Source organism: Cebidichthys violaceus, unplaced genomic scaffold (genome assembly GCF_023349555.1).
Source record: "Cebidichthys violaceus isolate CVI_PGR_0920_01 unplaced genomic scaffold, fCebVio1.0.p SCAF_41, whole genome shotgun sequence".
Classification (NCBI taxonomy): Eukaryota; Metazoa; Chordata; class Actinopteri; order Perciformes; family Stichaeidae; genus Cebidichthys; species Cebidichthys violaceus.
The window spans coordinates 288,890-312,877 of record NW_027176606.1 but is presented as its reverse complement, the minus strand read 5'-3'; the positions used below and the strand labels follow the sequence as shown (position 1 = coordinate 312,877).

At 44.6% G+C, this 23,988-nt stretch overlaps 2 protein-coding genes across 2 annotated transcripts; one reads left to right on the top strand and one right to left on the bottom strand.

Moving 5' to 3' along the window:
- The first annotated feature begins 3,940 nt into the window (after positions 1-3,940).
- slc7a8a (solute carrier family 7 member 8a) lies at positions 3,941-20,930 on the top strand. Its single transcript, XM_068728114.1, has 11 exons — positions 3,941-4,975; positions 9,629-9,833; positions 12,144-12,295; positions 15,524-15,649; positions 16,300-16,453; positions 16,889-17,012; positions 17,231-17,334; positions 17,587-17,683; positions 17,813-17,962; positions 18,148-18,325; positions 18,919-20,930. Exons 1-11 carry the CDS (start codon positions 4,843-4,845, stop codon positions 19,071-19,073), a joined length of 1,578 nt encoding a protein of 525 aa, XP_068584215.1. The 5' UTR covers positions 3,941-4,842; the 3' UTR covers positions 19,074-20,930.
- Positions 20,931-21,536: 606 nt separating this feature from the next.
- nedd8 (NEDD8 ubiquitin like modifier) lies at positions 21,537-23,903 on the bottom strand. Its single transcript, XM_068728115.1, has 4 exons — positions 23,604-23,903; positions 23,471-23,518; positions 23,286-23,368; positions 21,537-22,387 (listed from the first exon to the last, which is right to left on the bottom strand). Exons 1-4 carry the CDS (start codon positions 23,619-23,621, stop codon positions 22,249-22,251), a joined length of 288 nt encoding a protein of 95 aa, XP_068584216.1. The 5' UTR covers positions 23,622-23,903; the 3' UTR covers positions 21,537-22,248.
- Between the last annotated feature and the right edge of the window lie 85 nt (positions 23,904-23,988).

The following is a 23,988-nucleotide window of genomic DNA, read 5'->3' as shown; positions in this document are numbered from 1 at the left end:
AGTTTGGTTACCAGCTCTGTCTTTGTGCAGGTGGTAGTTTTGCCCACATCAAACAAAAGACTCTGCTTTTAAAAGCTTCTGGACCCAACTCTGGTAAACCAGCCATGACTGTTGGTGTTATGGTCCGGTCCTTGCGGTGTTGCCTGCCTGGCACCACAGCCATTACCTCCGTGTTTGCATGTTATTGTTCCAATTTTCCAGCCACTGAGCAGCAAACAACCTGAAACAGCTGGGTTACTCATTAACAGCCTTATCTGGTAAAATCTCCTTGCCTTTCACCGCCCGATCTGTCACCTGCCAGGTAAGCAGTTAGTGTGTGTGTGTGTGTGTGTGTGTGTGTGTGTGTGTGTGTGTGTGTGTGGACGTATATGCTATGTGTGCACATATGTTTCAGGTTGATTACGTCAGCTTCCATGTGATGGAAAGATAGAATGTGTGTGTGGGAGGTGAGCACCGGAAGAAGGGCTGCAGAGGTGCATCTGATTATTAAATCTGCCTTTTGGGAACATCATAAGTCCAATAAAGGTGATTTAAATGTTTTAATCACGTACATAGTTCATCTATGAGGCTAAGAAAACCATACAACCAAACTGTAACTGAAAGAATAGTAGTGTACTGTGTGTGAGTACACACACACACACGCATACAGCTATGCACGTGTGTGTGTGGTGCTATCAGAGTACAGGCCGAGGGTCAGCTTTACCACAGAGATAAACTCCCAGTAACAGCTGACTCAGGACATGCCTGTGAAGTTCAAACCACACGGCACTCCTCCATTGTTTGAAAATCCCATCTCTTTGTTTGTGTTTCTCAGAATTTTTCCCCCAGGGCAACAATTCTGACTCTTGTGCAAATATGACAAATGTCTTCAGATATGAGTCGTATCTGAATGTGGGGCGTCAGCGCTCTCCTGCTGCTGAAGAACGCTGTCCTGGGATTCAGAATTGGGGCGTCGGAATATTAAAACACTTGTGGATTTGTACTCCTTTTGACCTTAGGACCTCATGACCGGAAATGTCTTCCCTTATGGTGGCTCTAGAAAATTCAGAGGATCCGCTGGGATGCAAAATCTGTCCATCCAGAATCAACACATTTGACACCAAAGTGGTGGACCGACCAACCAAACAGACCTGCGATGTCCTCCCTAAAACCATTCTGTCATGTTTAACCATACTATTCATCTGAAGTGGATTCAAACGCCCTCGTATTAAAACGAGAAGTCAGCACTTTTACCTCAGTCGTTGCTCCATTTCGACTCCAAAATGCTGGAGTACAGAGACAACCCTGAATGCAGAGTACATGCTCAGTATTTACAGTAAGACGAGTCCTCCCTGTCCATCTCTCCCTCTGCTCTTTGTCCATGTCTCCAGGGTTTTAGCACGTACACCTCTTATCTCTGTGCTCAAATGGTCCAGTAAGCTAATTACACACAAAAGCACACATGAACTGAACTCAAGCTATTTATTGATGGGAATACCTGTGACCTCTGCAAATACAGCCCCCCCCCCCCCCTCTTCTTTAAGCTGTTGAGTGCTTGAGAGACAAAACTAGAGGAATATTATGAAATGCTGGCTTTTTTTTTTATTGATACTGAAATATTCCCAATTCAAACCTGGGTATTTCATGAAGGGATTAGAGTATTTTTATTTCAAATTCAGCAACCATTGGCCAATAAATAAATAAGTTAAATATTTAGCTTAAAATCTCCTTTCCCCATGTTCAAACAACAGTGATGCAGTCCATTTCCTGGAGCTATTACCCTAGTCGTTATTCTATCCGATCCCTTTATCCTGCTGTGAATGACGCAATCAGAAGCAATCAGATTTAATCAAGCAAACAATGCCGAATGGAGGCTGTTTGGATCCAATCAGTGTGCTGGGAACCAAAAGCATTGACACCGTCAGAGCCAAAGGGGTCATTGTATTTGATCACAAAGCCTTCTTATGGATGTATTGATCAGCAGAGAATGGCGAGATTGACTGACGTCAGGTCACAAGAAGACAACATTCATTGTTTCGCATGGCAGAAAAAAAACAGCTTTTAAAACAAGAACTACTTTACAACTAAATGTGGAAATGCTGGTTTTATGGACTTTGATGCAAATGTGATCAAGGAGGAACTTCCAGCTTATCAGCTGTCCCTTTAAAAAAAAAAAAAAAAAAGGTTAAATTCAAACTGAAATACTGATCTAACCTTGCAAATGAACTACTGAGTATATAATTACATGCAGTGGTCCCCAGGAAATATCCAAAGAGTTAAATTATCAAGCCAAACAGCAGTTATGCATGTGGTTTAATAGTGGCATGTGGTTGGAGTGACCGTCTCACAGTAGAGGGAAGCTTTGAGCCTCGTGTCAACCACATCAAAGACAACAAAACCGGGCCGTACTCGCTGACCTACTCAGAAATGTTCCGGGTCGGTGCTGCTCGCATGCAAAATGTCAACAAACTGGCCCACGTAGCTGTTCCCTAACGGTCAAGCACGTGCACTGTGAGTGAGCGGTGTGTACCCCCCCCCCCTCCTGCTTCACTGACCAGGTACATTCAGGATCATTTTGCACCGCGGAAACAAAACCTTTCCAATGACTCCAATTGTTTCCCGGGACAAAGAGAAGAATCTGGGTCAGAGCGGGTACGGCTCAACTCAGAGGCACAAGCATGTTTTAGTGTCGTCGGAGTGCGTTGAGGTGATTCAGGTGACCTTGTTGTTCTGCCCGCTCAGCAGAGAACAACACTGGTTCTGTAGAGATTAGAAGCCGAGGTTATGTAACTCGTGCATTTGGTTCCTGCGCTGACTATCATGAGTCAACAGTTGTTCAGGAAGCGCCGGGGTCTCTCAGGTGAATCTGAGGTTTCCTATGAAAATCACAGGAGCTGATGACGGAGCAAAATGTGTTGGACATTAATAACTGAAGGACTCAGGTCCAAGGCCCCTGTGAGCATCTGTGCGGCCCGAGCGTCCTTGAGCACAAAACTAATAGTGAGTAAATCTACAACGCCAGCGCTCTGAAGGATCTGCTCTTCCAGAATTATACACAAAATGACCAAAGTGGGCCGCAGATGCGTATAAACAATAAATACACACAAGCCTACAGTTGTTTTTTTTAAGATGGGTCATTGTTCTAATTTTTTATCTGGTTTTATCATTCTAAAGTCAAACAAAAGACTACAAAAATAAGTAATTAATGCTGTGATTTTGGATTGGAACCATCATGATGCTGTGCCTGTTTAACTTTCTGTTTGTTCTCTCAGTACGTTTTAAAGAATGAGGAAATAGAGTATCCTCTCTCGCTGCGTATCCTAATTTAAAGGGAAAGACACGTTGACACTGGAGCTATTTAAGGAAGTCAGAGGCGTTTTGTTTTCAACCAGGTCACTTTCGCATAGTTTCTGAGTTCAACGAGCATTTGGGAAGCTTTAGTTGCTCACAGCAACTAAATAAGCAATAAGCACACAGTTGATAATTAGATAGTTGAAAGATGACGCCGGACACACTTGAGGATCTTCTGCAGGGATCAAACATTTGAACAATAGCGAGGCCACGATACCAGACGACAATTATTCTCACGCTGAACAGGCATGAATACTCCTGTTGATGTTCCTACCAAATGGGAAATCTTTTGACTGCATGCAGGGTCACGCCTTGAGTTTTGAAGATGCATGTTGCGGTTTGATTTTGCATGGAAAAACAACCTGCTAGCAGCACAGGTGAGCGTACAGGACACACACACACACACACACACCAGCAGTGTTGCATCACATAGAGTGACATCTTAGAGAAGGAGCTAAATATAGACTTCTGCTGCATCATGAATAATAAGTGTGAGTGAGCGAGAGCCTCTGCTCCTGTGTGTGTGTGTGTGTGTGTGTGTGTGTGTGTGTGTGTGTGTGTGTGTGAGAGTGAGTAGACGGGGAGAGGAAGTGTTTGTTTTTCATGCATAAGCTGCCCTGTTTGGGGATGGATGTATGTGGAAGGTGCACGGAGCAGCAGGAGTGAGTTTGTAAGAACAGCTGATGGTTGGGAGGTTGATGGGAGGGTCCTGGAGAGGAAGAAGGAGGAAAAACAAGCCCAACGTTGGAGTAGGAGGAGGGAGACGGGAAGGAGGCGGCGCTACTGTACTAATATGAAGGAGACCATGTATATTAAGTCAAATAGAACCTCTCTTGTCCAAACTAAAACATAGGTCGGATGTGTGTGAGGCAGAACCTGAGCGGCTCCTGGTTTTGTCTCTCCAGCTCACACCTGGAACAAGGAAGCAGTGAGAGCTTTTTGTAGTTTTTGAGATATTTTGTTTTTCCCTCCCCATCGTTGCTCACGTCAGAAACAAATAAGTTATTTCCTCGCGTGACTGTTTTAAGGAATGATACTGGAATATGCGCTTTTTGCTCGCTAGCCGGACTTGATGTGCGTTTAGACCCGGACCTGTAGCGCCACCTGTGACGGGCTTTGGGTGTCAGCTGTGCTCATACCTTGAAGAAACCCTACAGCTGCAGCTGTAGTAATTTTTTTTAGTAATTTGCGCTGTGACCAAAGGACACGTGATTTTTGGCACAAGAGTTCCCAACGGCCTGCACTTATTTATTTATTTATTTGTATTTTTTTTTGGTGTGCATATGTTTTGCTTGATTCGTTCAGTGTAAAAAAATAAATAAATCCTCAGGTTGCTGACAGCGCACAAACTTTCCTCATTAGACAAGTGCAGCACGTTCCAGTGTTCGTGCGCACACGGGAGACTCAGGGCGAGACGAGCGCACGGGCAGCTTTCAGGCTCCGCGTGGTGCAAACGAAGATTAAACACATAACCCCCTCCAAAAAAAAAAAGGAAAAGTCCAGCCATCAACAATGACGGACGGTGCAAGACAACGGAGCAGCACGTCGGTCTCCGCCAAGGATGCTGCCGGCGAGGGGGAGTCGGGAGGCGGAGTGGCGCTCAAGAAGGAAATCGGGCTTGTGAGCGCCTGCGGAATCATTGTTGGTGAGTGTGTGTGTGTGTGTGTGTGTGTGTGTGTGTGTGTGAGTGTAAGCACTAGAGTGCAACCTGCCATGTGGTGCGACCAGTTATCTCACCTACTTTGCCTTGAGTGCACCCAGAGTGTGTTTCAACAGCCTGCAGTTGTTTCTGCGCGTCTGAGAAAGTAAGAAGTGTGTAAGAGTGAGGCAATTACAAATAGGGAGGAGAAGAAGTGTGTACTGTGTTTCTGTGCATAGGCCTTTTAGTGGGCTATAAAAGCTACGCTGGGGATCAGATTCCATCAGTCAATGAGGAGCTTAACGTTTATGATGAATATGTGTTTTAATAAAAGGAGACGGTGATATCACCACGCCCACATTTACACAGACACTAGTTTGTTCAAATGTAGCTGCAGTCTTGAGCATCAGTCCTCACAAGTCATCATTTCTTTGGAGTCTGGCCAGTGATGAGGACATCGTCACCCTCATTAGACCCATTCAGAACTATTTGGCTCACATGACTTGACATGAAATACTAAATATTGAAGTCAGACTTCAAACTTCAAAAGTGCACTCTGCTGATGTCATCATGGTTATTTTGGATGTAGTGGTGAATTACTATATCTATCGCTACATTTTATACAATATTACTGTTGAACTCAATTTAAAATGGTATAGATTGATCATAAACAATCTAGCAGAGCTGTCACCTTATTTATTACTCAGTCTGGTTTTAACTTAAATCAATCAAACGTAACATTCGTGACCTTATCTTTATAATAATGGGGGGTAAATGATGCAGCAGCGGGGCTGTAGAGAGCCATCACACGACAGGTAGATCGATCGATACAAGGGACGAAATATGGCACAGGTTGTCCAGGTGGGTGTGGTCTGACCTTGGCAGGAGGAAGAGTAGGGAGGAGGAGGGGGGGGTGACTCATTCGCTCTTGCGTTTCCATGGTAACGGGAGGACAGAAGGGAGAGTTAGTGAGAGAGTGTGTGTGTGTGTGTGTGTGTGTGATAATTCCCAAGAGAGAGACAGACAGAAGCTGGAAACAGGAGGATGAGAGAGAGAGAGAGAGAGAGAGAGAGAGAGAGAGAGAGAGAGAGAGGGATGAAGAGAAACTTTGAGAAGGTTTTGATCTTTCTCACTTACAGCTTAAACCCTCGAGGTTTTACTGCGAAGGCCAACTCAATTTACACACATTTGTCCTGATAGAATAATGTCGTCACGCCTTTCCGAGGCAATGTTCACGCTCCGAGATGATTGCACACAGATTATTAAAATACCTTCAAATGTTGAAATCGCAAACTACAAGCGAGTCCCTGTGCACGTTACACCCCACGCTTGAGCATATCTATACAGCAACATGTAGATAATACAATCGCTAGTACCTTTTTTTTATTGCCGCTCTCCATTCATCAGCCGACTGTAAAGAAACAGGTTGGCAGCGTTAAGCCACTCATGCCATTTTAGGGGATTACTTTACGGCCGTCCAGAGTCCATACGCCTTCGCCGTATGGTCACCAGGCAGCTCCTTTTGTCCTTGACCAAGTCACTCATTCATGCTCATGTTCAGCGCGGTCATGTGACTCGTCTGATCTTCTCGTGGTGAACATGCCCCGCTGGGTTTCCATGAAAAGGGCCGACACGAGGACATCAAACGGTTTTATGGCCTATTGTACAGTACAGACATTTAGCCCTCGCACACACACACACACACACACACACACACACACACACACACACACACACACACACACACACACACATGAGAATCCAGAAATGTGCAAAACCAGGAATTGGGATTAGAAGTGCACTTTTGGCCACTTGGAAGAAGGCCCTGGCCCAATAATGCTGTTTTTATTAGCTCGCCCAGCTTAGCCATGTCTGAGCTATAGTGTGTTTTGTAATTGAATTGCTGCACAAATTTCACATCACTTTGATTAAAGATTTGAGCTCAGCTCTATGCTATCACGGTAGCTTTACGTCCCTTAAACCCTGAGTTGGCAGAAGTAACGACGACGGCGGACCCTCCTCTTTCTCGGGAATTGCCTCGGTGTTGCAGATTGATTTGGTGTAATAATAACTCACACACATGCGTGCACACAGGGTCTGCAGGGTCTGGCTGAGGGCCAGGCAGCAGGTTGCCTCAGCTTGGTGGCTGTTTGAACAGGGATTTAACGCCGGGGTGGAAATGCAAGAACTAATCTCAAGAGGGCTTTATAGAAGGCTGATTAGGGTTATATCATAATGCTGCACAAACACACACGTGCTTGTTAATATTCATAGTCTGCTGCTGCTGCTGCTGCTGCTGCTGCTGCTGCTGCCGGCGTCTGGTGCCAGCGTTCGATCATGTGTCATGCAGGCACACAAACAACACAACAATTCGATTCTCTCATGCATGTTTGAACTCCACTTAAGATAAAAGCATTTTAGACCAAATGATTATATTAATGATGATTGATTGAGCAGATTAAATGATAATGAAAATGCTTTTGTGTTTGATGAGATAGCAGCCTGAGTGAATGAATCACAGATTAACAACGTAGAACAGATAAGAAACATAAGAACATGCAACAGAACGAACCTCAGAGCTGTAAGTAAATCTGTCTGAAGTGGAGCCTCAGCCTGTTGCTGTCAGAAGGCATCAAACAGAGAAATGTGTGCTCAGAGAGCATGTGAAAGACCAAGCCTCTTCCTCTGTGAAACGACAATCCCATAACAAAGAAAATATCCTGTGATAAAATGTCATGTTCTCTCTTGGCCTTTTTTAAAACGACAAGAACAGGAAACCTAAAGATATTCCACACAGTCAGCACGTCTCACGCGCTCGGGAGCGACACTGGCGGCAAATGTCATGAACGCACAACGTGCAAAGCGTGCACATTTGCTCACCCTGACATAAGAGTCTTAATATGAACTCGTTCAAACCAGAGCACCAGCGTGTTGCTTTTATCTGCCTCTGCAAACCTTTAAGCGCCATCAGGGAGTTTGAGGAAAGTGCTGAGTCAAGGCATACCCCCCCCCCCCCCCCATAGATGCCACAGGTCATGCACTGAAGACCCCTGTAGCCATAAGGATGCCAACATAATCAGGGGTGTGACGGTTCGTTTGTCGTCTTTTTTTTTTACCTTTTACCTGGATGTTACATAAGTCTGTGAAGTCATAAGGATGCCCTTATTCACTCACACGGATGCATATGGAAGCTGTTAAAGTTGAACAAATTGGTATGCCGTCAAGCTCTCGGCTGGCATATGTTTGGCATATGTTCATAAAAGACTGACAATTTTTTGCCTTTTTTTTTTGGATCTTGCCATATTAACATTTCAATGTATTTGCCTGCAACTAATGATGTTTTTTGTTATCATAATAACCTAATCTGATGATTTTTTATTATTAATTGATCTATAGTTTATAGTAGTTTCGTTCAGTGGTTCCCCAGCGTTCTACTATTACTTCTGACTATGGACATGAGTAGTGAGCAGTTTAACCGATTTCATACTTCAAGTTTTTACTTCAAGTTTTTCAGAGACCTGTAGATGCAATAGAATCCACATTTGTACGTCTAATAGCTAAAAAACTAAAGATATTTAAATTGCTTGGACATACTGTACTACTAAGAAAAAGCAGCAAAACTACAAATACCTGTAACTTTTACACAATAAAATATGACTATGTTGTCACACTATGCACCAAGCTGGATGCAAAGCCGCATGTTAAATGATCCACACCAACGCCGCACTTTGGTTGACGTGACGGTATCATTCACACCTTTGACTTTTGTACTGTAAAATTGCAATCTCAGCCTATCATCCAGTCATGATTCGAACCTTCAACTTTTGACCCTGTCGCCTTTTTATTGGCCGCCGGTTTCAAGCTCAGCCGACCCAGTCAGCCGAATGTGATTGGAGGATAATCTCGGCTTCTTTCATGTTGGACCAGGACCCCAAATTGTCCGTCCCTCCATCTTTCATGTCATCTTTCATGCCAGGGCATTATTCCCCCCCCCCCCCCCCCCCCCCCCCCCCCCCGCCTCCCTCTGTGTGCACTCTTTCACCCCGCTCTGTCTCGTTCCATCGCCTCCTAACTCTGTGCAAAGTCAGCAGATTACAGGTTCCTATTTTTGCCTGATGGCTCCGCTGCTTTGTCTCGGTCGTTCAAACTGTGCAACTAGCAGTCTCTCATTAACATGTTGTTTATTCAGCGCACAAACAGGAACGTAAAAATAACAGTTTGGGGTTTTAAGTGCTTCAAAAGGGAGTCTTGTTGTCGCAGTTTGTGTTTGAATTAAACAAACAAAGAAAACACTAGTCAGTCAGTGAGCTTTAGATGCCATTTTCTACTTTAGACGGGAGCTAGCCTATAGCGGGTTCCAGCTGTTTCTAGTCTTTATGCTAAGCTAGGCTAATTTCCTCCCTGTTCTTGCTACATGTGTAATGCACAGACGTGCAGAGAGTGATAACAACCTTCTCATCTAACTCTAAAGCTGGCGGTCTTGCAAGAGACACATTGACTAAAATAATGGCCCAGTAGATGTGGAGAGGTCCTGATTATTATTTCCCAAAAAGGGTCAAGCTCCAAAACTTTAATCAATCAATGCGTTCAGGCTGAGATAACAGGTGGCACCTCTCTCTCTCTCTCTCTCTCTCTCTCTCCCCTCTCTCCCTCCACCAGGTAACATTATCGGCTCAGGGATCTTCGTCAGTCCGAAGGGAGTGATGGAGAACGCCAGCTCCGTGGGCGTGGCCCTGATCGTCTGGATCGTCACGGGCGTCATCACGGCCATCGGGGCGCTATGCTACGCCGAGCTGGGCGTCACCATCCCCAAGTCGGGGGGAGACTACTCCTACGTCAAGGACATCTTCGGAGGGCTGGCCGGGTGAGACGCTCAGTCATCTACTCATAGTTGCGAACAGTCAGCGGGGCGTTCAGGTGCTTTTTCAGGTGTGATTTGAGTCGGTAAGCAGCATCAAAGCAGACTGAAATATAAGAGTGGTGAACAATTTACAAATTGTGGGTTTGAGTTTTATTTTTCACAATAATCAGAAGTTATTTTAAAGCAAATGGTGGATTTATTCATAATACATATAAGACCCCAGGTCGACAGTGATGCCTATTAAGTATGTGGCGCCGTTTTCTTTGAAGAAGGGGCCTCCTAAACAATTAAAGTTAATTTGACATGGATTTATGTGAGCATACCAGCATAACTAGATTCCTGGTGGATGAGTCTGCTCAGGTCAGACATCTTGATCCAAAGCAGGAAGTCTATCGCTTGTAGTCAAGTGCAGAAGTTAGACGAATGAACTCCATCAAACCTGAAGCAAATACTGACCCGGTTGTTTAAACGGTGGATTTCACAAACAACCGTAAATGGTTAGCTTTGAGGTAACACTTCTCACAGTACACGCTTGGGAACCACACTGGTTTAATTTCCAAGGAAAACAATATCGTTTGTTAGCGTGGATTTCACACACACTGTGCCTTTGCCCCAGACGGTAAACACAGATTAGCACATTGTTTTTTCAACTATCACAAGGATACATATTATCAGGGTATTTTGGGAGAGGAATTCAACCAGACAAAACAGCCAATGATTGTTTTTATCCCTTTGTGCAGTAGCTATCAATACACATCAATGAACCTTTCGGTTTGAAGCGTCGGGGCCACACCGTTTCCCTGTGCCCGCCGTCCAGGATAAATAAGCCGTGTTCAAGCGGTGTTTGTTTTTGTTGTCCTGCTCCTTTTCATCCCTATGTGCGTGTGTGCTGTGTAAGTCAAGGGCCGCGGTAACGGAAATACTTGCATCAGCTTGTCGCAGCTGGTTTTTCCGAAGGCGAGCTCGTATGAAGAAGGGGAAGAGCTCGTAACGGCGTACGCTCAAGCGCGGCTTGAATGGACGACGTTTCAAGTACAAAGGCTCTTTGTTATGTCGGACCAATGAGGGTTGTGATACACCCAGAATATGCAGAATATAGACTACTATTGATGCCACAGGAGGGACTGTGAGATAAATAAAATGGACTTATTCCACAATATCCTATTAGAATATTTGAATCTATTATCAGCCATATGTGATGAAGTATGAAGTGTTATTATTTATTGATACATTAACCTGCAAGATGCATTTGATTGTTTTAATCTAGAGCAGTGCATGATGTAATCTCATCCATGTTAAGCACAATCTATGAAGTACATACAGCTGTATAAGGTTATATGAAATATAAAGTAAAACTAGCGAAAAATTGAAGTCCAACCACTCAATGTTTTTTTTCACCCCTGGTGTCGACACAGAGGTTTCAGCATTTGAACGCAGTTTTACATTAAACACACACACACACACACACACACACACACACACATTCCCGTGAGACACAATCCCGTTAACGCAGTCAGGTGTAATGATCCCTCTTTAAGCTTTCAGGGAATTCCGTGGAAAAACCATTCGTCTGGTTTCTCCTGCTACATTCAGCTAAACCCTCACCCTCACCCTCACCCTCACCCCCTCCACACTCCCCCGTCGTCTCCCCCCTGTGAAGCTCCTAGTGACTAATCCCTGTCACTATTGACAAGGCGCGCCTCCAGTGTAGTGTGACTCATGCTGACAGTTTGTAACACAGTGAACACGCGCTGATAAACACTAATCACGTTGGTGCATCGCGGTGTCCCTCCGGGAAAAGACAACTAGTTAAACAGGCTGATCGCGGTTTTGAATGCTGCATTAGTCACCTGCACTTAGCCTCCATACTGGAATTTGTAACATTTGCTCTGCGCTGACAACTGCAAGGGATTAGTAATTGTACTGTATTCAATTGTTGACTGTTTTTCGACTTGTTTTGCCTGTAAAAGCTCACACCATGGTTCCTAAAGCCCGAGGAGACAGCTTATCAATAGTTCAATTCGCTGACAAAACTACAAAGATATTCAATTTGAAATATAGATTAATAAGTTCTTTTATAGCCAGACGACCAGTGGATTGGGTCGACGCTATGAGAGGCCAAGCATATTGAGTTTTCCACCTGAAATAACCTGCTTTGAATGGGACTCAGTCAATGGAAGGATGTATGTGTGCCATGTGCCTTTTGTGATGTGTTTCCTCCTGCTTACCCCCCGCCTGTGTGTGCTCCCGACACCCCGCTGCTTCTCCCATGCCTCTGAGTTTGTAACCGTTTGTAACCCCGACTCTGCTCAGGTTCCTGCGTCTGTGGATCGCCGTGCTCGTGATCTACCCGACCAACCAGGCCGTGATCGCGCTGACGTTTTCCAACTACGTCCTGCAGCCTCTGTTCCCCACCTGCTTCCCGCCGGAGAACGGCCTGCGTCTGCTGGCCGCCGTCTGCCTCTGTGAGTGAATACAGATGTTGACACACAAACACTTGCAGCTGTTGTTGCATGGACAATACCTGTGTGACTGGTGTTGGTGGTGAGCCGTGGTTCATGATCACGCCCGGAATACTCATCACAGGGATTTAGCATAATCTTTAACGGAAAGTTAAGCTCTCTGTTATTTCAAATATTTTCTCCTCCACAGTGTTTCCCTTAAGACAAACTGGTCTCCCTTTGCTGACTTAAATGTTTAGCAACTCCACATGACATGGAAACACTCTGTTTGAGATAAATGAGACGTTAGGAGAGAAGGACACGCACACTTATTTGCCGAGAATCAGACAAGACAAGATTGACAGGACAGCGACAAAGTGTTCATGTGTTAACAACGACGGCATTATTAAACGGTTTGATGGTAACGTTTAAACAAAGTGCCGCCTCATGAACTAATTAAAAGTGAAAAAGACAGAAACAACAACTTTCTCCTTCAACAATACAGATTCCTGGTGAACCAGCTGACAGCTCTGACACCACACAGATTCAGTTTGATTATGTAGAGATGAGAGAGTGCAGATAGTCTAAAGAAACAGAGAAGTTCTGTTTTGAGGGTGCTTGTTGAGACAGGTCCAAATGTTGAAAAAAACCCCGTCAGTTACATCATCAAAGCTGTCAAGTTATTTAAAAGCAGTCACAGATTGGCTGAATTTATGTCTCAGTTTCCCCCCTTTTTTTTTTTTTCTTCCTCTGAAGCTCTTTTGTGATGTAACCCTCAGTCAGAGGTCATCTAATGAGCTCGAGGAGTGTAGCGCCGCGCAGGGAATCTGGGAAGACAAATGGATGAATGTGTTGCGGCGGACATGACGGTTGTCGATTTGAGTCCCTCAACAAAGTTCACACACTCGGGCCAAATACTGCAGGCAGCCTCCAGATGGAGAGACACTGGAGGAGAGTGTGTGTGTGTGTGTGTGTGTGTGTGTGTGTGTGTGTGTGTGTGTTAGCCTCGTGGAGGATTTCAACACAAGACTGTTCTCTGTTGATGCCACTGATGTCACCTGTCAAATACACATCTTGTGATGAGAAAGAAAACAAACTTGTTGTTTGTTCATTTCTTCCACAAACGTCACAGAGTTAAAAACAGAGAGTGGTTTTTTGCGTGTCCTTACATAAGTAAGTAGGTGGAGGTCAGCAAGAGATCCACTGCTGAATTACCTCCGCTGAAGAAGCTGTGTTGCTCCTTCAGCAGGATATCTTTCATCAGCTGTTACTGTACATTATGCAATGAGGTTAGGTGTTTCCCTACCACAGTACAGGACTGAAAAACTCAGAGTCTACTCTGATGGATATGTCTTGTCCTTCAACTAATGGACAAACGGCGCAAGAAAACAGTTCACTTAACTTCTGTTGGCATGCTTTTGAGATATTCTGCTAACCATGCAACAGACAACCTCTTTGGCGGAAGTTACGACTAATTTACAAGAAAGTGCAATTTGGACAGACTGACCTAGAGTTACCTGTCTTTCTAGTCGCACTTTTAAGAAACGCCTGAAGCAAATTGTAGCTAGTAATTTCCTTATAGAGGTTTTATTCTTGTTTTTGCTGTTCAAGGGAAAGGTGGTCACGTCCTCCTTGTTGTTTATGGGCAAAGCATGCATGTGTTTATCTGCTTTGGACATTTCTGCAATTTGTAGAACATAGCGTAACAGCGTGCAGAATATAACCTTACGTATTTACCAACAAATCCAGTCCAGATTCGGTGACCAGACCTGATGTTGCCGCCAAGTCCGCTCACTTTAATCTGCACCGCAGAGGTTTTTCAAGGTGTACCATTTCAAAAACACACAAGGGGGGGATGCTCCCTGGGGTCCGGCTCTTCCCGCAGGTGGCAGAGTGCGGGGTCATGTTTTCCAGCAAGGCCCATGGTTAACTCAGCAAGTTTCCATACACACATTTTGTATACTCAGCTTACGGGCAGCTGAGCGGCCCCCTCTGCCCCGTGTTTCGGAGAATGCGTCCGGCTCTAGGTGTTTACTCGCAGCCTGCCACTCAGCTGAAAGATCATCTAGTTCCAAAAGCAAACTTTGTGTACTGCTAACTTTAAGTTTAAGTTCTATTTATTATTCAGGGCGGCAACGTTTTTTTAAAATTTTAGTTCGGTTTCTCATTTCCTGTTTGTTTGGGTGTTTTTTTTGTGGGGGGAGAAGCAGCAGCAGCAGCAGCAGCAGCAGCAGCAGCTCTGCGGCTCCTCTTCACACTGCAGCTCAACACCTCCCCCACCCCCAACCTAAAAACCCCACGAACATCTCTGCAACAGCTACAAACAAACCCACCCTCTGTACCTGTCGCTTTATTTGAACCCAACACACACACACACACACACACACACACACACACACACACACACACACACACACACATCAGTATCGGTGCATGTCTGCTCATGTGCATCTGGCTTTGTTCCCCCTGCAGTGGCAGCTCAGCTCGGAGTTATTTAACGTGATGAACTTAATCCCGCGGAGTCAAACAGTCCTATTATTTAATGGCACCCTATTGGCCTGAACCCAGTGGCCTGTTACTCCCAGCAGTTCAGATCAAATCCATTATCTTTGTCCTTGTTAGGTAATCCTCCAGCACCAGCTATGTTTTCACATGGTGTGCTTCCAGCTGCCAGATGAGTGGAGTTTGAAAAGCACGGATGGGATCATTATTATATTTTCTTAAAGTTACAGAAGGTAGAAAAAGAACTGTGATTACGAAATACCTGCAGTACTTCAAAAGGAAGAAAACTACTACACTGCATGTGAGACAAACGGTGTGCTGTAAGAGATAACGGATAAAGTTCAACGCAACGACAGAGTCAAAGGTCGCCGCAGCGTTACGACACGTCACACATGTTGGAAAGTGTAGCTTTAATCTGACCTGAGATCTGCTCTCTTTAGAGCACGAAAAAAAAAACGCAGAGCCATTGACTTCTTCTTCTCTGGAAACAATCTGAGTTTTACTTCTACAAACAATGCAGTGACGGTTCCTTTACGAGAGCAATACAACAGTCGACTCGTAAACCTTTATCTGCCGGCGTCGACATCGTAGAGCTTAAATAAAGAGTTGGAATACCAAATGTGATAATGCCAGACAGTGTGGAATAAGGGGATTTTACTAATCTAAAAGCCTCCTATAAGAGGAAGCACAATGGGGAAATCTGGGGTCAAATGAATGAGCATTAACGCTGTGTTTTATTTGTGCATCTAGTGCTGCTGACGTGGGTGAACTGCTCCAGCGTGAGGTGGGCCACCAGAGTGCAGGACATATTCACCGCCGGCAAGCTGCTGGCCCTCGCCCTCATCATCGTCATGGGCCTCGTGCAGATCTGCAAGGGTAAGCTCCCCTCACCGCGTATGTCCACAGTATGTCCCACCTTTGTCCGGTGTCTCTGTGTGAAAGGACGAAGGTCTCACTCACACACACACACACACACACACACACACACACACACACACACACACGCGCGGTCACCGGGGTCATTCTGTCACAGTCTGGTCAGTGTAGACTCCCCGTGGACTCCGCAGGGGTCAGTGAGTTTCTGGGGGGGGCCCCCCCCTTTTTGGTTAAAACTCACATTTCTAATATCAGCACGCCTGTGTGGGTTTGCTGTCACAACACGGCCGAGGGCCAGTTATTACAAGGGGCCACAGAGAGGAGGGCCCCTGAAACAACCGAATGGGGATTTCTGTGCGAGCCTTTGAAGTTATATGAAGAGTCCGGTGGCCGATTTGACGGGAGACTTTGGGTCATATATGAGGGACGGTATGTGAGAGTAGACGTTACTGTAAGGCTGTCTGAAAACATGGCTCAACAGGGGATCACAGGAACAAATGTAATGACGAAGGAGAATGTAAGAAGATCCCTAAAGGTCGTGGATGGTTCAGACATGTTCTCAAATTGAAAACTTGAATTTTTCTGATATTATATATCTTATATAACTAAAAATGTCCCCTTATCTTTTGCATTATCTTCTCCACATGTAGGAGAGTACTACTGGCTGGAGCCGGCCAACGCCTTTGAGCCCTTCCAGGAGTATGACGTGGGTTTGATAGCCTTAGCCTTCCTACAAGGCTCCTTCGCCTACGGAGGGTGGAACTTCCTCAACTACGTCACAGAGGAGCTGGTGGACCCCTATGTGTAAGACGCTTTTACGCTGCTTCTCCTATCTCGAGTCCTATCTTGTTGCTAAAACCACCTCCCCACAGGACAGAATGGCTCCTCGCTATAGGACCGGCTGGCTTTAAAGCTTTTTTCAGTGATTAGCAGCATTTCTCGTTAAGCTCCCTGAAATGTATTGACTTTAGAATGGGATTCATTCTCCCCATCATCCTGGCCACTGACCTAGAAACATTTCTGGTATAATTTCATGGTTTTATTTCTTCATTTCCTCTGAATTTTCTGTCTTTTTAACAATCCCACGTTTTCTAATAACCTTGGTATCCGTTAATGCACCTCCCCTAAGGTACAATTTTTAATTTCCGTCTCTAAACCCCCCCCCCCATGCACCTCTTCATCTCTTCAAATTTCCTCCTCATTCTGCCTCCTTAACATAGCTGTTTCTGTCATCTCCAGGAACCTTCCTCGCGCCATCTTCATCTCCATCCCCCTCGTGACCTTCGTGTACGTCTTCGCCAACATCGCCTACGTCACGGCCATGAGTCCCCAGGAGCTGCTCGCCTCAAACGCCGTTGCCGTGGTGAGTGTCTCGGAGCGTGACGCAAGCCGGCCCTGTGACGTCACACACAAGTTTGGTAGTAGAATGACGCCCTCTAGTGAGCCAGATGTGTTGATGTGCCGATACCTTTTGGACCTCAGTCTTCTGCATGATGGTAGTGAACGCGTGATGACATAAGCGTCTAACCATCTGCCTCCTGTCCCTCTCTTTCATCCAACCTCCCGCTCCTCCATCACCAGACGTTCGGTGAGAAGCTGCTGGGAGTCATGTCGTGGATCATGCCCATCTCTGTGGCTCTCTCCACCTTCGGGGGAGTCAACGGATCCCTCTTCACCTCCTCGCGGTAAGTTGGCTCGATCACAACGTCCAATATATGGGATCTGCTATTTGTGGCCACCAACTGCCGACAGACACACCTTTTAGTTATTGCAATGAATGTATGTTCGAGTGAAGTGGTTCTCTGGGTATGTGCTTTGAATTTAAACCTCTCCATAGCACTTTCTGGTCTTCCATTTTCCTCGTGTAACATGTGGATGTACTGTAGACTTTAATGTCGTATAATATGCTTTAACTGAGTGATTTCTTTCCTTCGCAGGTTGTTCTTTGCTGGAGCCAGAGAGGGCCACCTCCCCAGTCTGCTGGCCATGATTCATGTGAAACGCTGCACTCCCATCCCGGCTCTGCTCTTCACCGTGAGTAGCTCTCTCGCCGCCACACTCCTTTTATGGCATCTCCTCTCGTGACACTCGGATAAACACTGAAAGCTGCAGACAAACTGTCAAACTTCCTCTCCTCCTCCTCCTTCCTTCTTCTTCCTTCAGTGCCTGTCCACCCTGCTCATGCTGTGCACCAGTGACATGTACACCCTCATCAACTACGTGGGCTTCATCAACTACCTCTTCTACGGAGTCACCGTCGCCGGGCAGATTGTCCTGCGTATTAAACAGCCCGACATTCACCGACCAATCAAGGTGTGTTTATGTGGTGTTTTTACCCCATTTTACCTTTTTTTCCTGTCTAAAAACAGCCACAAAAAGCACTATTAATACAAAAAATCACCATTGATTGAAAATGACAGATGCAAAAAGTATTATACAAACTACCAATTGGTCCTTTCTACATGAGTGTCATAATATTTTTGTGTTCGCTCCTCCAGATCAGCCTCATCTGGCCGGTCATTTACCTCCTCTTCTGGGCCTTCTTGCTCATCTTCTCCCTGTACTCCGAGCCCGTGGTGTGCGGCATCGGCCTGGCCATCATGCTGACTGGCGTCCCCGTCTACTTCCTGGGAGTCTACTGGGACAACAAGCCACAGTGCTTCGACGCCTTCATTGGCGAGTTTGCTGTCATGTTAAATTTTGTCATTAGTAAAACTACAAATTGATTGTATATCGTCAGGCAATAGGTCAACATTTTTGGGAAATAAGCTTATTTGATTTCTTGCCAATGGTTCGATGGGAAGATTCAGACCCTCCACATGGAGCGAGAGCCGGGAGGCGATTAGCTTAGCTTAGCATAAAGCCTGAAAGCGGAGGGAAACAGCTAGCCTGTCTCTTTCCAAAGTTAAAAATGAATTCATTGACACCTTTGTTTCACCAGCAACAAAACAGAAATGTGCAAACGACAATTTGTGGTTTTAGGAGGAAGCTACTCTTGTTAGCATATTTTTGAACTAGCCGGGCTAGCTGCTTCAAGTCTCTATGCTAAGCTAAGCAGAACGGATCTTTTCTAACTCTTGACAAGAAAATGAATACAAGTATTTCCAAAAATGGCACATTTGACACTTGATACTTGTATGAAACACGGTTAAATGTAAATTATTTGTCCTTAGAAAAAGCTCTTTCTTCATATGTCACATAAAGACGGTCTCATTTGAAAGCCAATCACCGCCCTGGTCCTAAAACTCTTTGTCGCTCTCTCCTTCCAGATAAGATGACGTACTTGGGCCAGAAGTTCTGCGTGGTGGTTTACCCGGCCATGGGTAACGCCGGCGGGAGCGGAGAGGAAGGAGAGGAAATGAAGGAGGCCAGGTCTCCTCTGTCTAAGGAGGACGGAGACAACCACAAGTCAGCTGACTGCTAAAAGTCTCCATCTCCCACCTGCCCCCCGAATAAACAGACATATGCAGACGCACACGCGGATGTGCACACACACACACACACACACACACTCACACACACACACACACACACACACACACACATGCAGCGAACATACACCACACGTTTGTAGTGTATTTACACTTTGTCTTAAATATTTTTATTTGGTTTTGTATCAATCAATAATTTCTGTGCCAAATACAGCGGGAGATATTTTGAGTAACACGACCTCGAAGTTTTCTGCCTGGGGTCTTTCAAAAGTGCAATAAAGAAAGGTTAGCGCCTTCTCAGTACATGGCTGAACAGACTACTCTTCTTCATCACCTTCCTCCTGCTTCTCTTCCGCCACACACTCCCTGCACACTCCTAGTGTCGTAGTATTTTTTTTTTTTTTACTTTTTATCAAAAGACTCTTACTCTACTGTCATGGCTACGCAAACACCTTTTTTTTTTTTTTTTTTTTGCTTTGTGTGCCACTTTGTAACACACCAAAGCTGCAGTTTGGGTATTTTGATTTTGATTGTCAAAGCAGAAAATCCGATCAATTCATTTCATGTAGTGAAGTACACTAAGTACTGCGTTGTTTCGAAGGTGACTGTGACTCCGAAATGTCTTTTTTTTGTAATTACGATGATTGTTTATATCAGTTGATGTATTTCGTTGTTATTTTACTTTTAATACGTTGATTTTAGTTCTGTTGATATTCTTTTTTTTTCTACTCAAGATCATATATACATCTGGGCCTATTTTTCTTTTTACTCTTGTGGAGGCGTACACCTGACCTGATCTGTACGTTGCATCGGTAAATGTCGCACAGTTCTTGTTAATCGCCTTAATTTAGAAGACAGACAGTATGTGGGCGCCGATACGGCTCTGTTTTGACTGATGCCTCGTTCTTTGGGGGAGTTTTAAAATGTTTTATGGAAGTAACAAAAAACAACAAGAAAGTGGATTCTTGTATGTACGCCACACTGGTAATTAACCCGTTAAAACTGCAAGTGCAGCATGTGAACTAGAGTGAATAAATAGGCGAGACACGATGGTGTTCACCACCACGTCCGCGTTATTAATGTACAAATCCATACACCGACACATGTGAATGCCTGCGTGATTTATTTTTTTTAAAGAGGCATTGATTGTCTTACATGTTTTACGGAAGAAGTATTTTTGTAGCTTATCATCTAGCTAGTGTTTGAATAATTTTGTTCTTTATTTAGGTTGTAGAAATTAGAGCGTTTCATAATTTTTTGATTCATTTTTCATTCACTAGAAGAGATCTTAGTACAACGCTAGAATAGGCACCAGCAAAAGCAGAAGACACGCCCCTGAATGAACCCATTCTGCGTGTGTCTGGTAATAGTTATGCACCTATACTTATTATAGTAACAACACATAAACACACATCTACTCTTCAGCCTTTCTATAATCCGTCAGTGTCTCAGGGCATCCCCACTGCTCTCTGTTTACACACAGTACACTGCCTAAAACCTCCAGACCACCAAAACTCAACAGATCTCACTGATAGCCTGTTTGAAATCCAGTCTGTTAGTGCTAAAATGTCTGTACTGGTGCTTTTTAGATATTTATTTCCTCGGTGAGTCCCAGAAAAAGATGACAAGAGGACGGCAGGTGAATCCTTCAAACTACCAAGTATCGCTAAAGTCGGGCCAGTAGCGTGCAGGTTTCTTTCGTTGAACTGTAAAGGGGAACAGGGTGTCTCGGATGTCTTCACGAGTACAATGATTGTGTTTTTGTGGCTGTATGTTTATTGTGTATTTACAGAGTATACACAGATGTCTGTATATTGTCTCTTAGTAAATAAAAACCACTGACTAAGGTTTGAATTTGTAACTCAAGGCCTCATTTATGTTCTTGATTTTGATGCCATCATTTCAAAGAATGCGATTCTCCTTGCGTTCAGTCATCTATTTTTCTCACTTTTTAACGTGCAACATAAACTCTTACTGTACATAAATGAGGCCTGAGCATGTTTGCACCTCATAAATCAAATGCTGCAACTTCATGTGATACGGCGATGTAATCCGTGCAGACTCAGAGCTTCACCATCTCGTTTACTGCTTAAACTCTACGGACGGTTTAACAGTGCTGATTGTGTTGAACAAGCTGCGAAACAGGCCTTCAATATGGTAGAACTATGAAGTTCTCTATGTTGTTGACAGTCACACTGATAATCTAAGCAATACATCATCGCATTGCAATACACTGCCTGGTAAGAATGTTATTTCTAAATCATTTTTGACTGAAATGTCTCTCAAACTTAAGTCTCTTTTTGTGTAAAAAAAAAAAAATGTAAATGTACATATTGGTGGCGAGTGTGTGACCAGAATAAAAACAAATACTAGAATGTTCACCTCTTCTTTGTACTGTTTGGAAAAATGTAAAAGAATTTATGAAGAACACCGAATTGTGAAATGAAACTGAGACATTTTAAGCATAAACGTAAGTTTATTGTACAGACAAACTAATCCACAGCATCAGTCCATTTCACCCCATTATGTGCACACAATGTATTTATGAAGCAGGTGTAAAGCAAACTCTGTGCTAAATGGTTAGGAATCAGTGGTGGGAGGTTTTTCCTTCCCTCATGAATGTATTTGTTAAACGTCAAACTTTTCCACCGTTGTCCATCCCTCACAAATCTAGCTAAGCTACACGGGTGCTTCACGAGAGAAAAGCGCTTTGAATATGCAGATACACACTGTGGCCTCGGATGATAATACCTAGTGGTTAAAACATGGATGAAACAGAAAAAGTAGTTAGTTTGTGTCACACTCTGAATGCAAAGACTGTAATCCAAGGACGGGTCTCCCTGACGTGTGTCTTTACGCTACAATTATCTCATCAGTTGGACCGAAGATAGACAGAAAGAGCCACAGGATGACTTGAATACATGTTTCTGTGGCAGCCAAATTAGCTCTTGGTTGTGAATCTTTGGCCGAAAGCTTTGTATAATTGCGTGTTGTCTCGCCACACCAACGTTACAGTTTGCGGCCAACACCAGTAGAACCTGATCTAACCCCGTCTCTTGCCTACGATGCCGCCAGGTGACTCCGCAACACACTGCCGTGCGTCCTCGCTGTGTCCTCTTTGGTGTCGGCATCGTGGGGAAAAAAAAAAAAAAAAGCCAAGGCGTGATTTCAAGCGGCGGCTACAAACGCAGTCTCGGAGTGTCGGCTGCTTGGAGAGTGGAGTCCCCGTCCTCCTCGCAGGGCGAGGACAAGATGGAGAACAGAGCCTCCCTGGATTTTATAGTCCGCTGCAGTTTTCTCATCGTTCCTGGGAGTAGAGACAAAAGGGGGGGGGGGGGGGGGGCAGAAAAAACGTCCAAACAAAGATGTGAATCTTTAATAACGGGTCCTGAATACGTAGTTTCTAAATAAAGACGTGATGCTGTGGTCTGAAACAAACATTATTAAAACTAAAGTCTGTCTCTCTCTCTCTCTCTCTCTCTCTCTGTGTCTCTATGTCTCTCTCTCTCTCTGTGTCTCTATGTCTCTCTCTCTCTCTCTCTCTCTCTCTGTGTCTCTATGTCTCTCTCTCTGTGTCTCTATGTCTCTCTCTCTCTCTCTGTGTCTCTATGTCTCTCTCTCTCTCTCTCTCTCTCTCTCTGTGTCTCTATGTCTCTCTCTCTCTGTGTCTCTATGTCTCTCTCTCTCTCTGTGTCTCTATGTCTCTCTCTCTCTCTCTGTGTCTCTCTCTCTCTCTCTCTCTGTGTCTCTATGTCTCTCTCTCTCTCTCTCTCTCTCTCTCTGTCTCTGTCTCTCTCTCTCTCTGTGTCTCTATGTCTCTCTCTCTCTCTGTCTCTATGTCTCTCTCTCTCTCTCTCTCTCTCTCTCTCCTTGTCCTCTCCCGCTCTCATTCTCTCTCTCCGTCCCTCTGTCTGTCTGTCTCTCTCTCCATCTCTCTCTTTCTACTTCTCCTCACTCTGTGTGTTTCTCTCTCTCTCTGTCTGTCTGTCTGTCTGTCTGTCTGTCTCTCTCTCTCCATCTCTCTCTCTCCCTCTGTCTCTCTCTCTCTGTCTGTCTGTCTGTCTCTCCCCCTCTCTCTGTCTGTCTGTCTGTCTCTCTCTCTCTCTCTTTATCAGGCTTTAGATACACACACAACACTTGTGGATGACTTCACTGTTAGTTTCGTGATTTAGTGTGCTGTGGATATTAGTGCATCTTATTCTTACATCTGTTTTCCACTGTAGATCAACCTCTGCTGCTGCGGAGGGATCCCTTCTTTCTCCTCCACCCTTTCTTTAATCCGCTCCACCTGGATGGAAACGTATGTAAAACACGAGCACACACTGAATAACACGGGTAATTATCAGCATATACAGAACATAAGGGGAAATAAAAGATGATTATATATTACCTTGTCTGTGGGCTCGATGTCAATCTCAATCTCTTTCCCTGTGAGTGTCTGATATTTAAAAACAAAAAAACAATTTTCAGGTACAACTCGGTATGAACAACTATTAAAATATGTAACACTCGCTTTGCCTCACCTTCACTTTAATCAGCATCTTTGCGGCCTTGTCTTTATCAAACGAAGTGGAGCGGGAACTTTATTGTTCGATAATGATAACAATACGAGATTTCTGAGAGGAAACTTGATATTCATTCCCTTCCAAAATGTAACGATTGTTTCCTGTGTGTCTCCGCGGATCCCTCCGCACCCTCGTGTGTGTGAACGGTTCCGCTTCATGTTGATTTCGGACCGTTTGAGACTTCGCTTCATTTTGCCGTCGAAGAAGCACAACATTTGCCATACAATAGCTTACATTAGCGTCCACAACTCAACCCGAAATGTATTTCCTGAATAGCGATAATTAACAACCCTTTGCGACACCAGTGCGACGTGGCGTAAAGCAAGCCTCGCGTTTTGTAGTT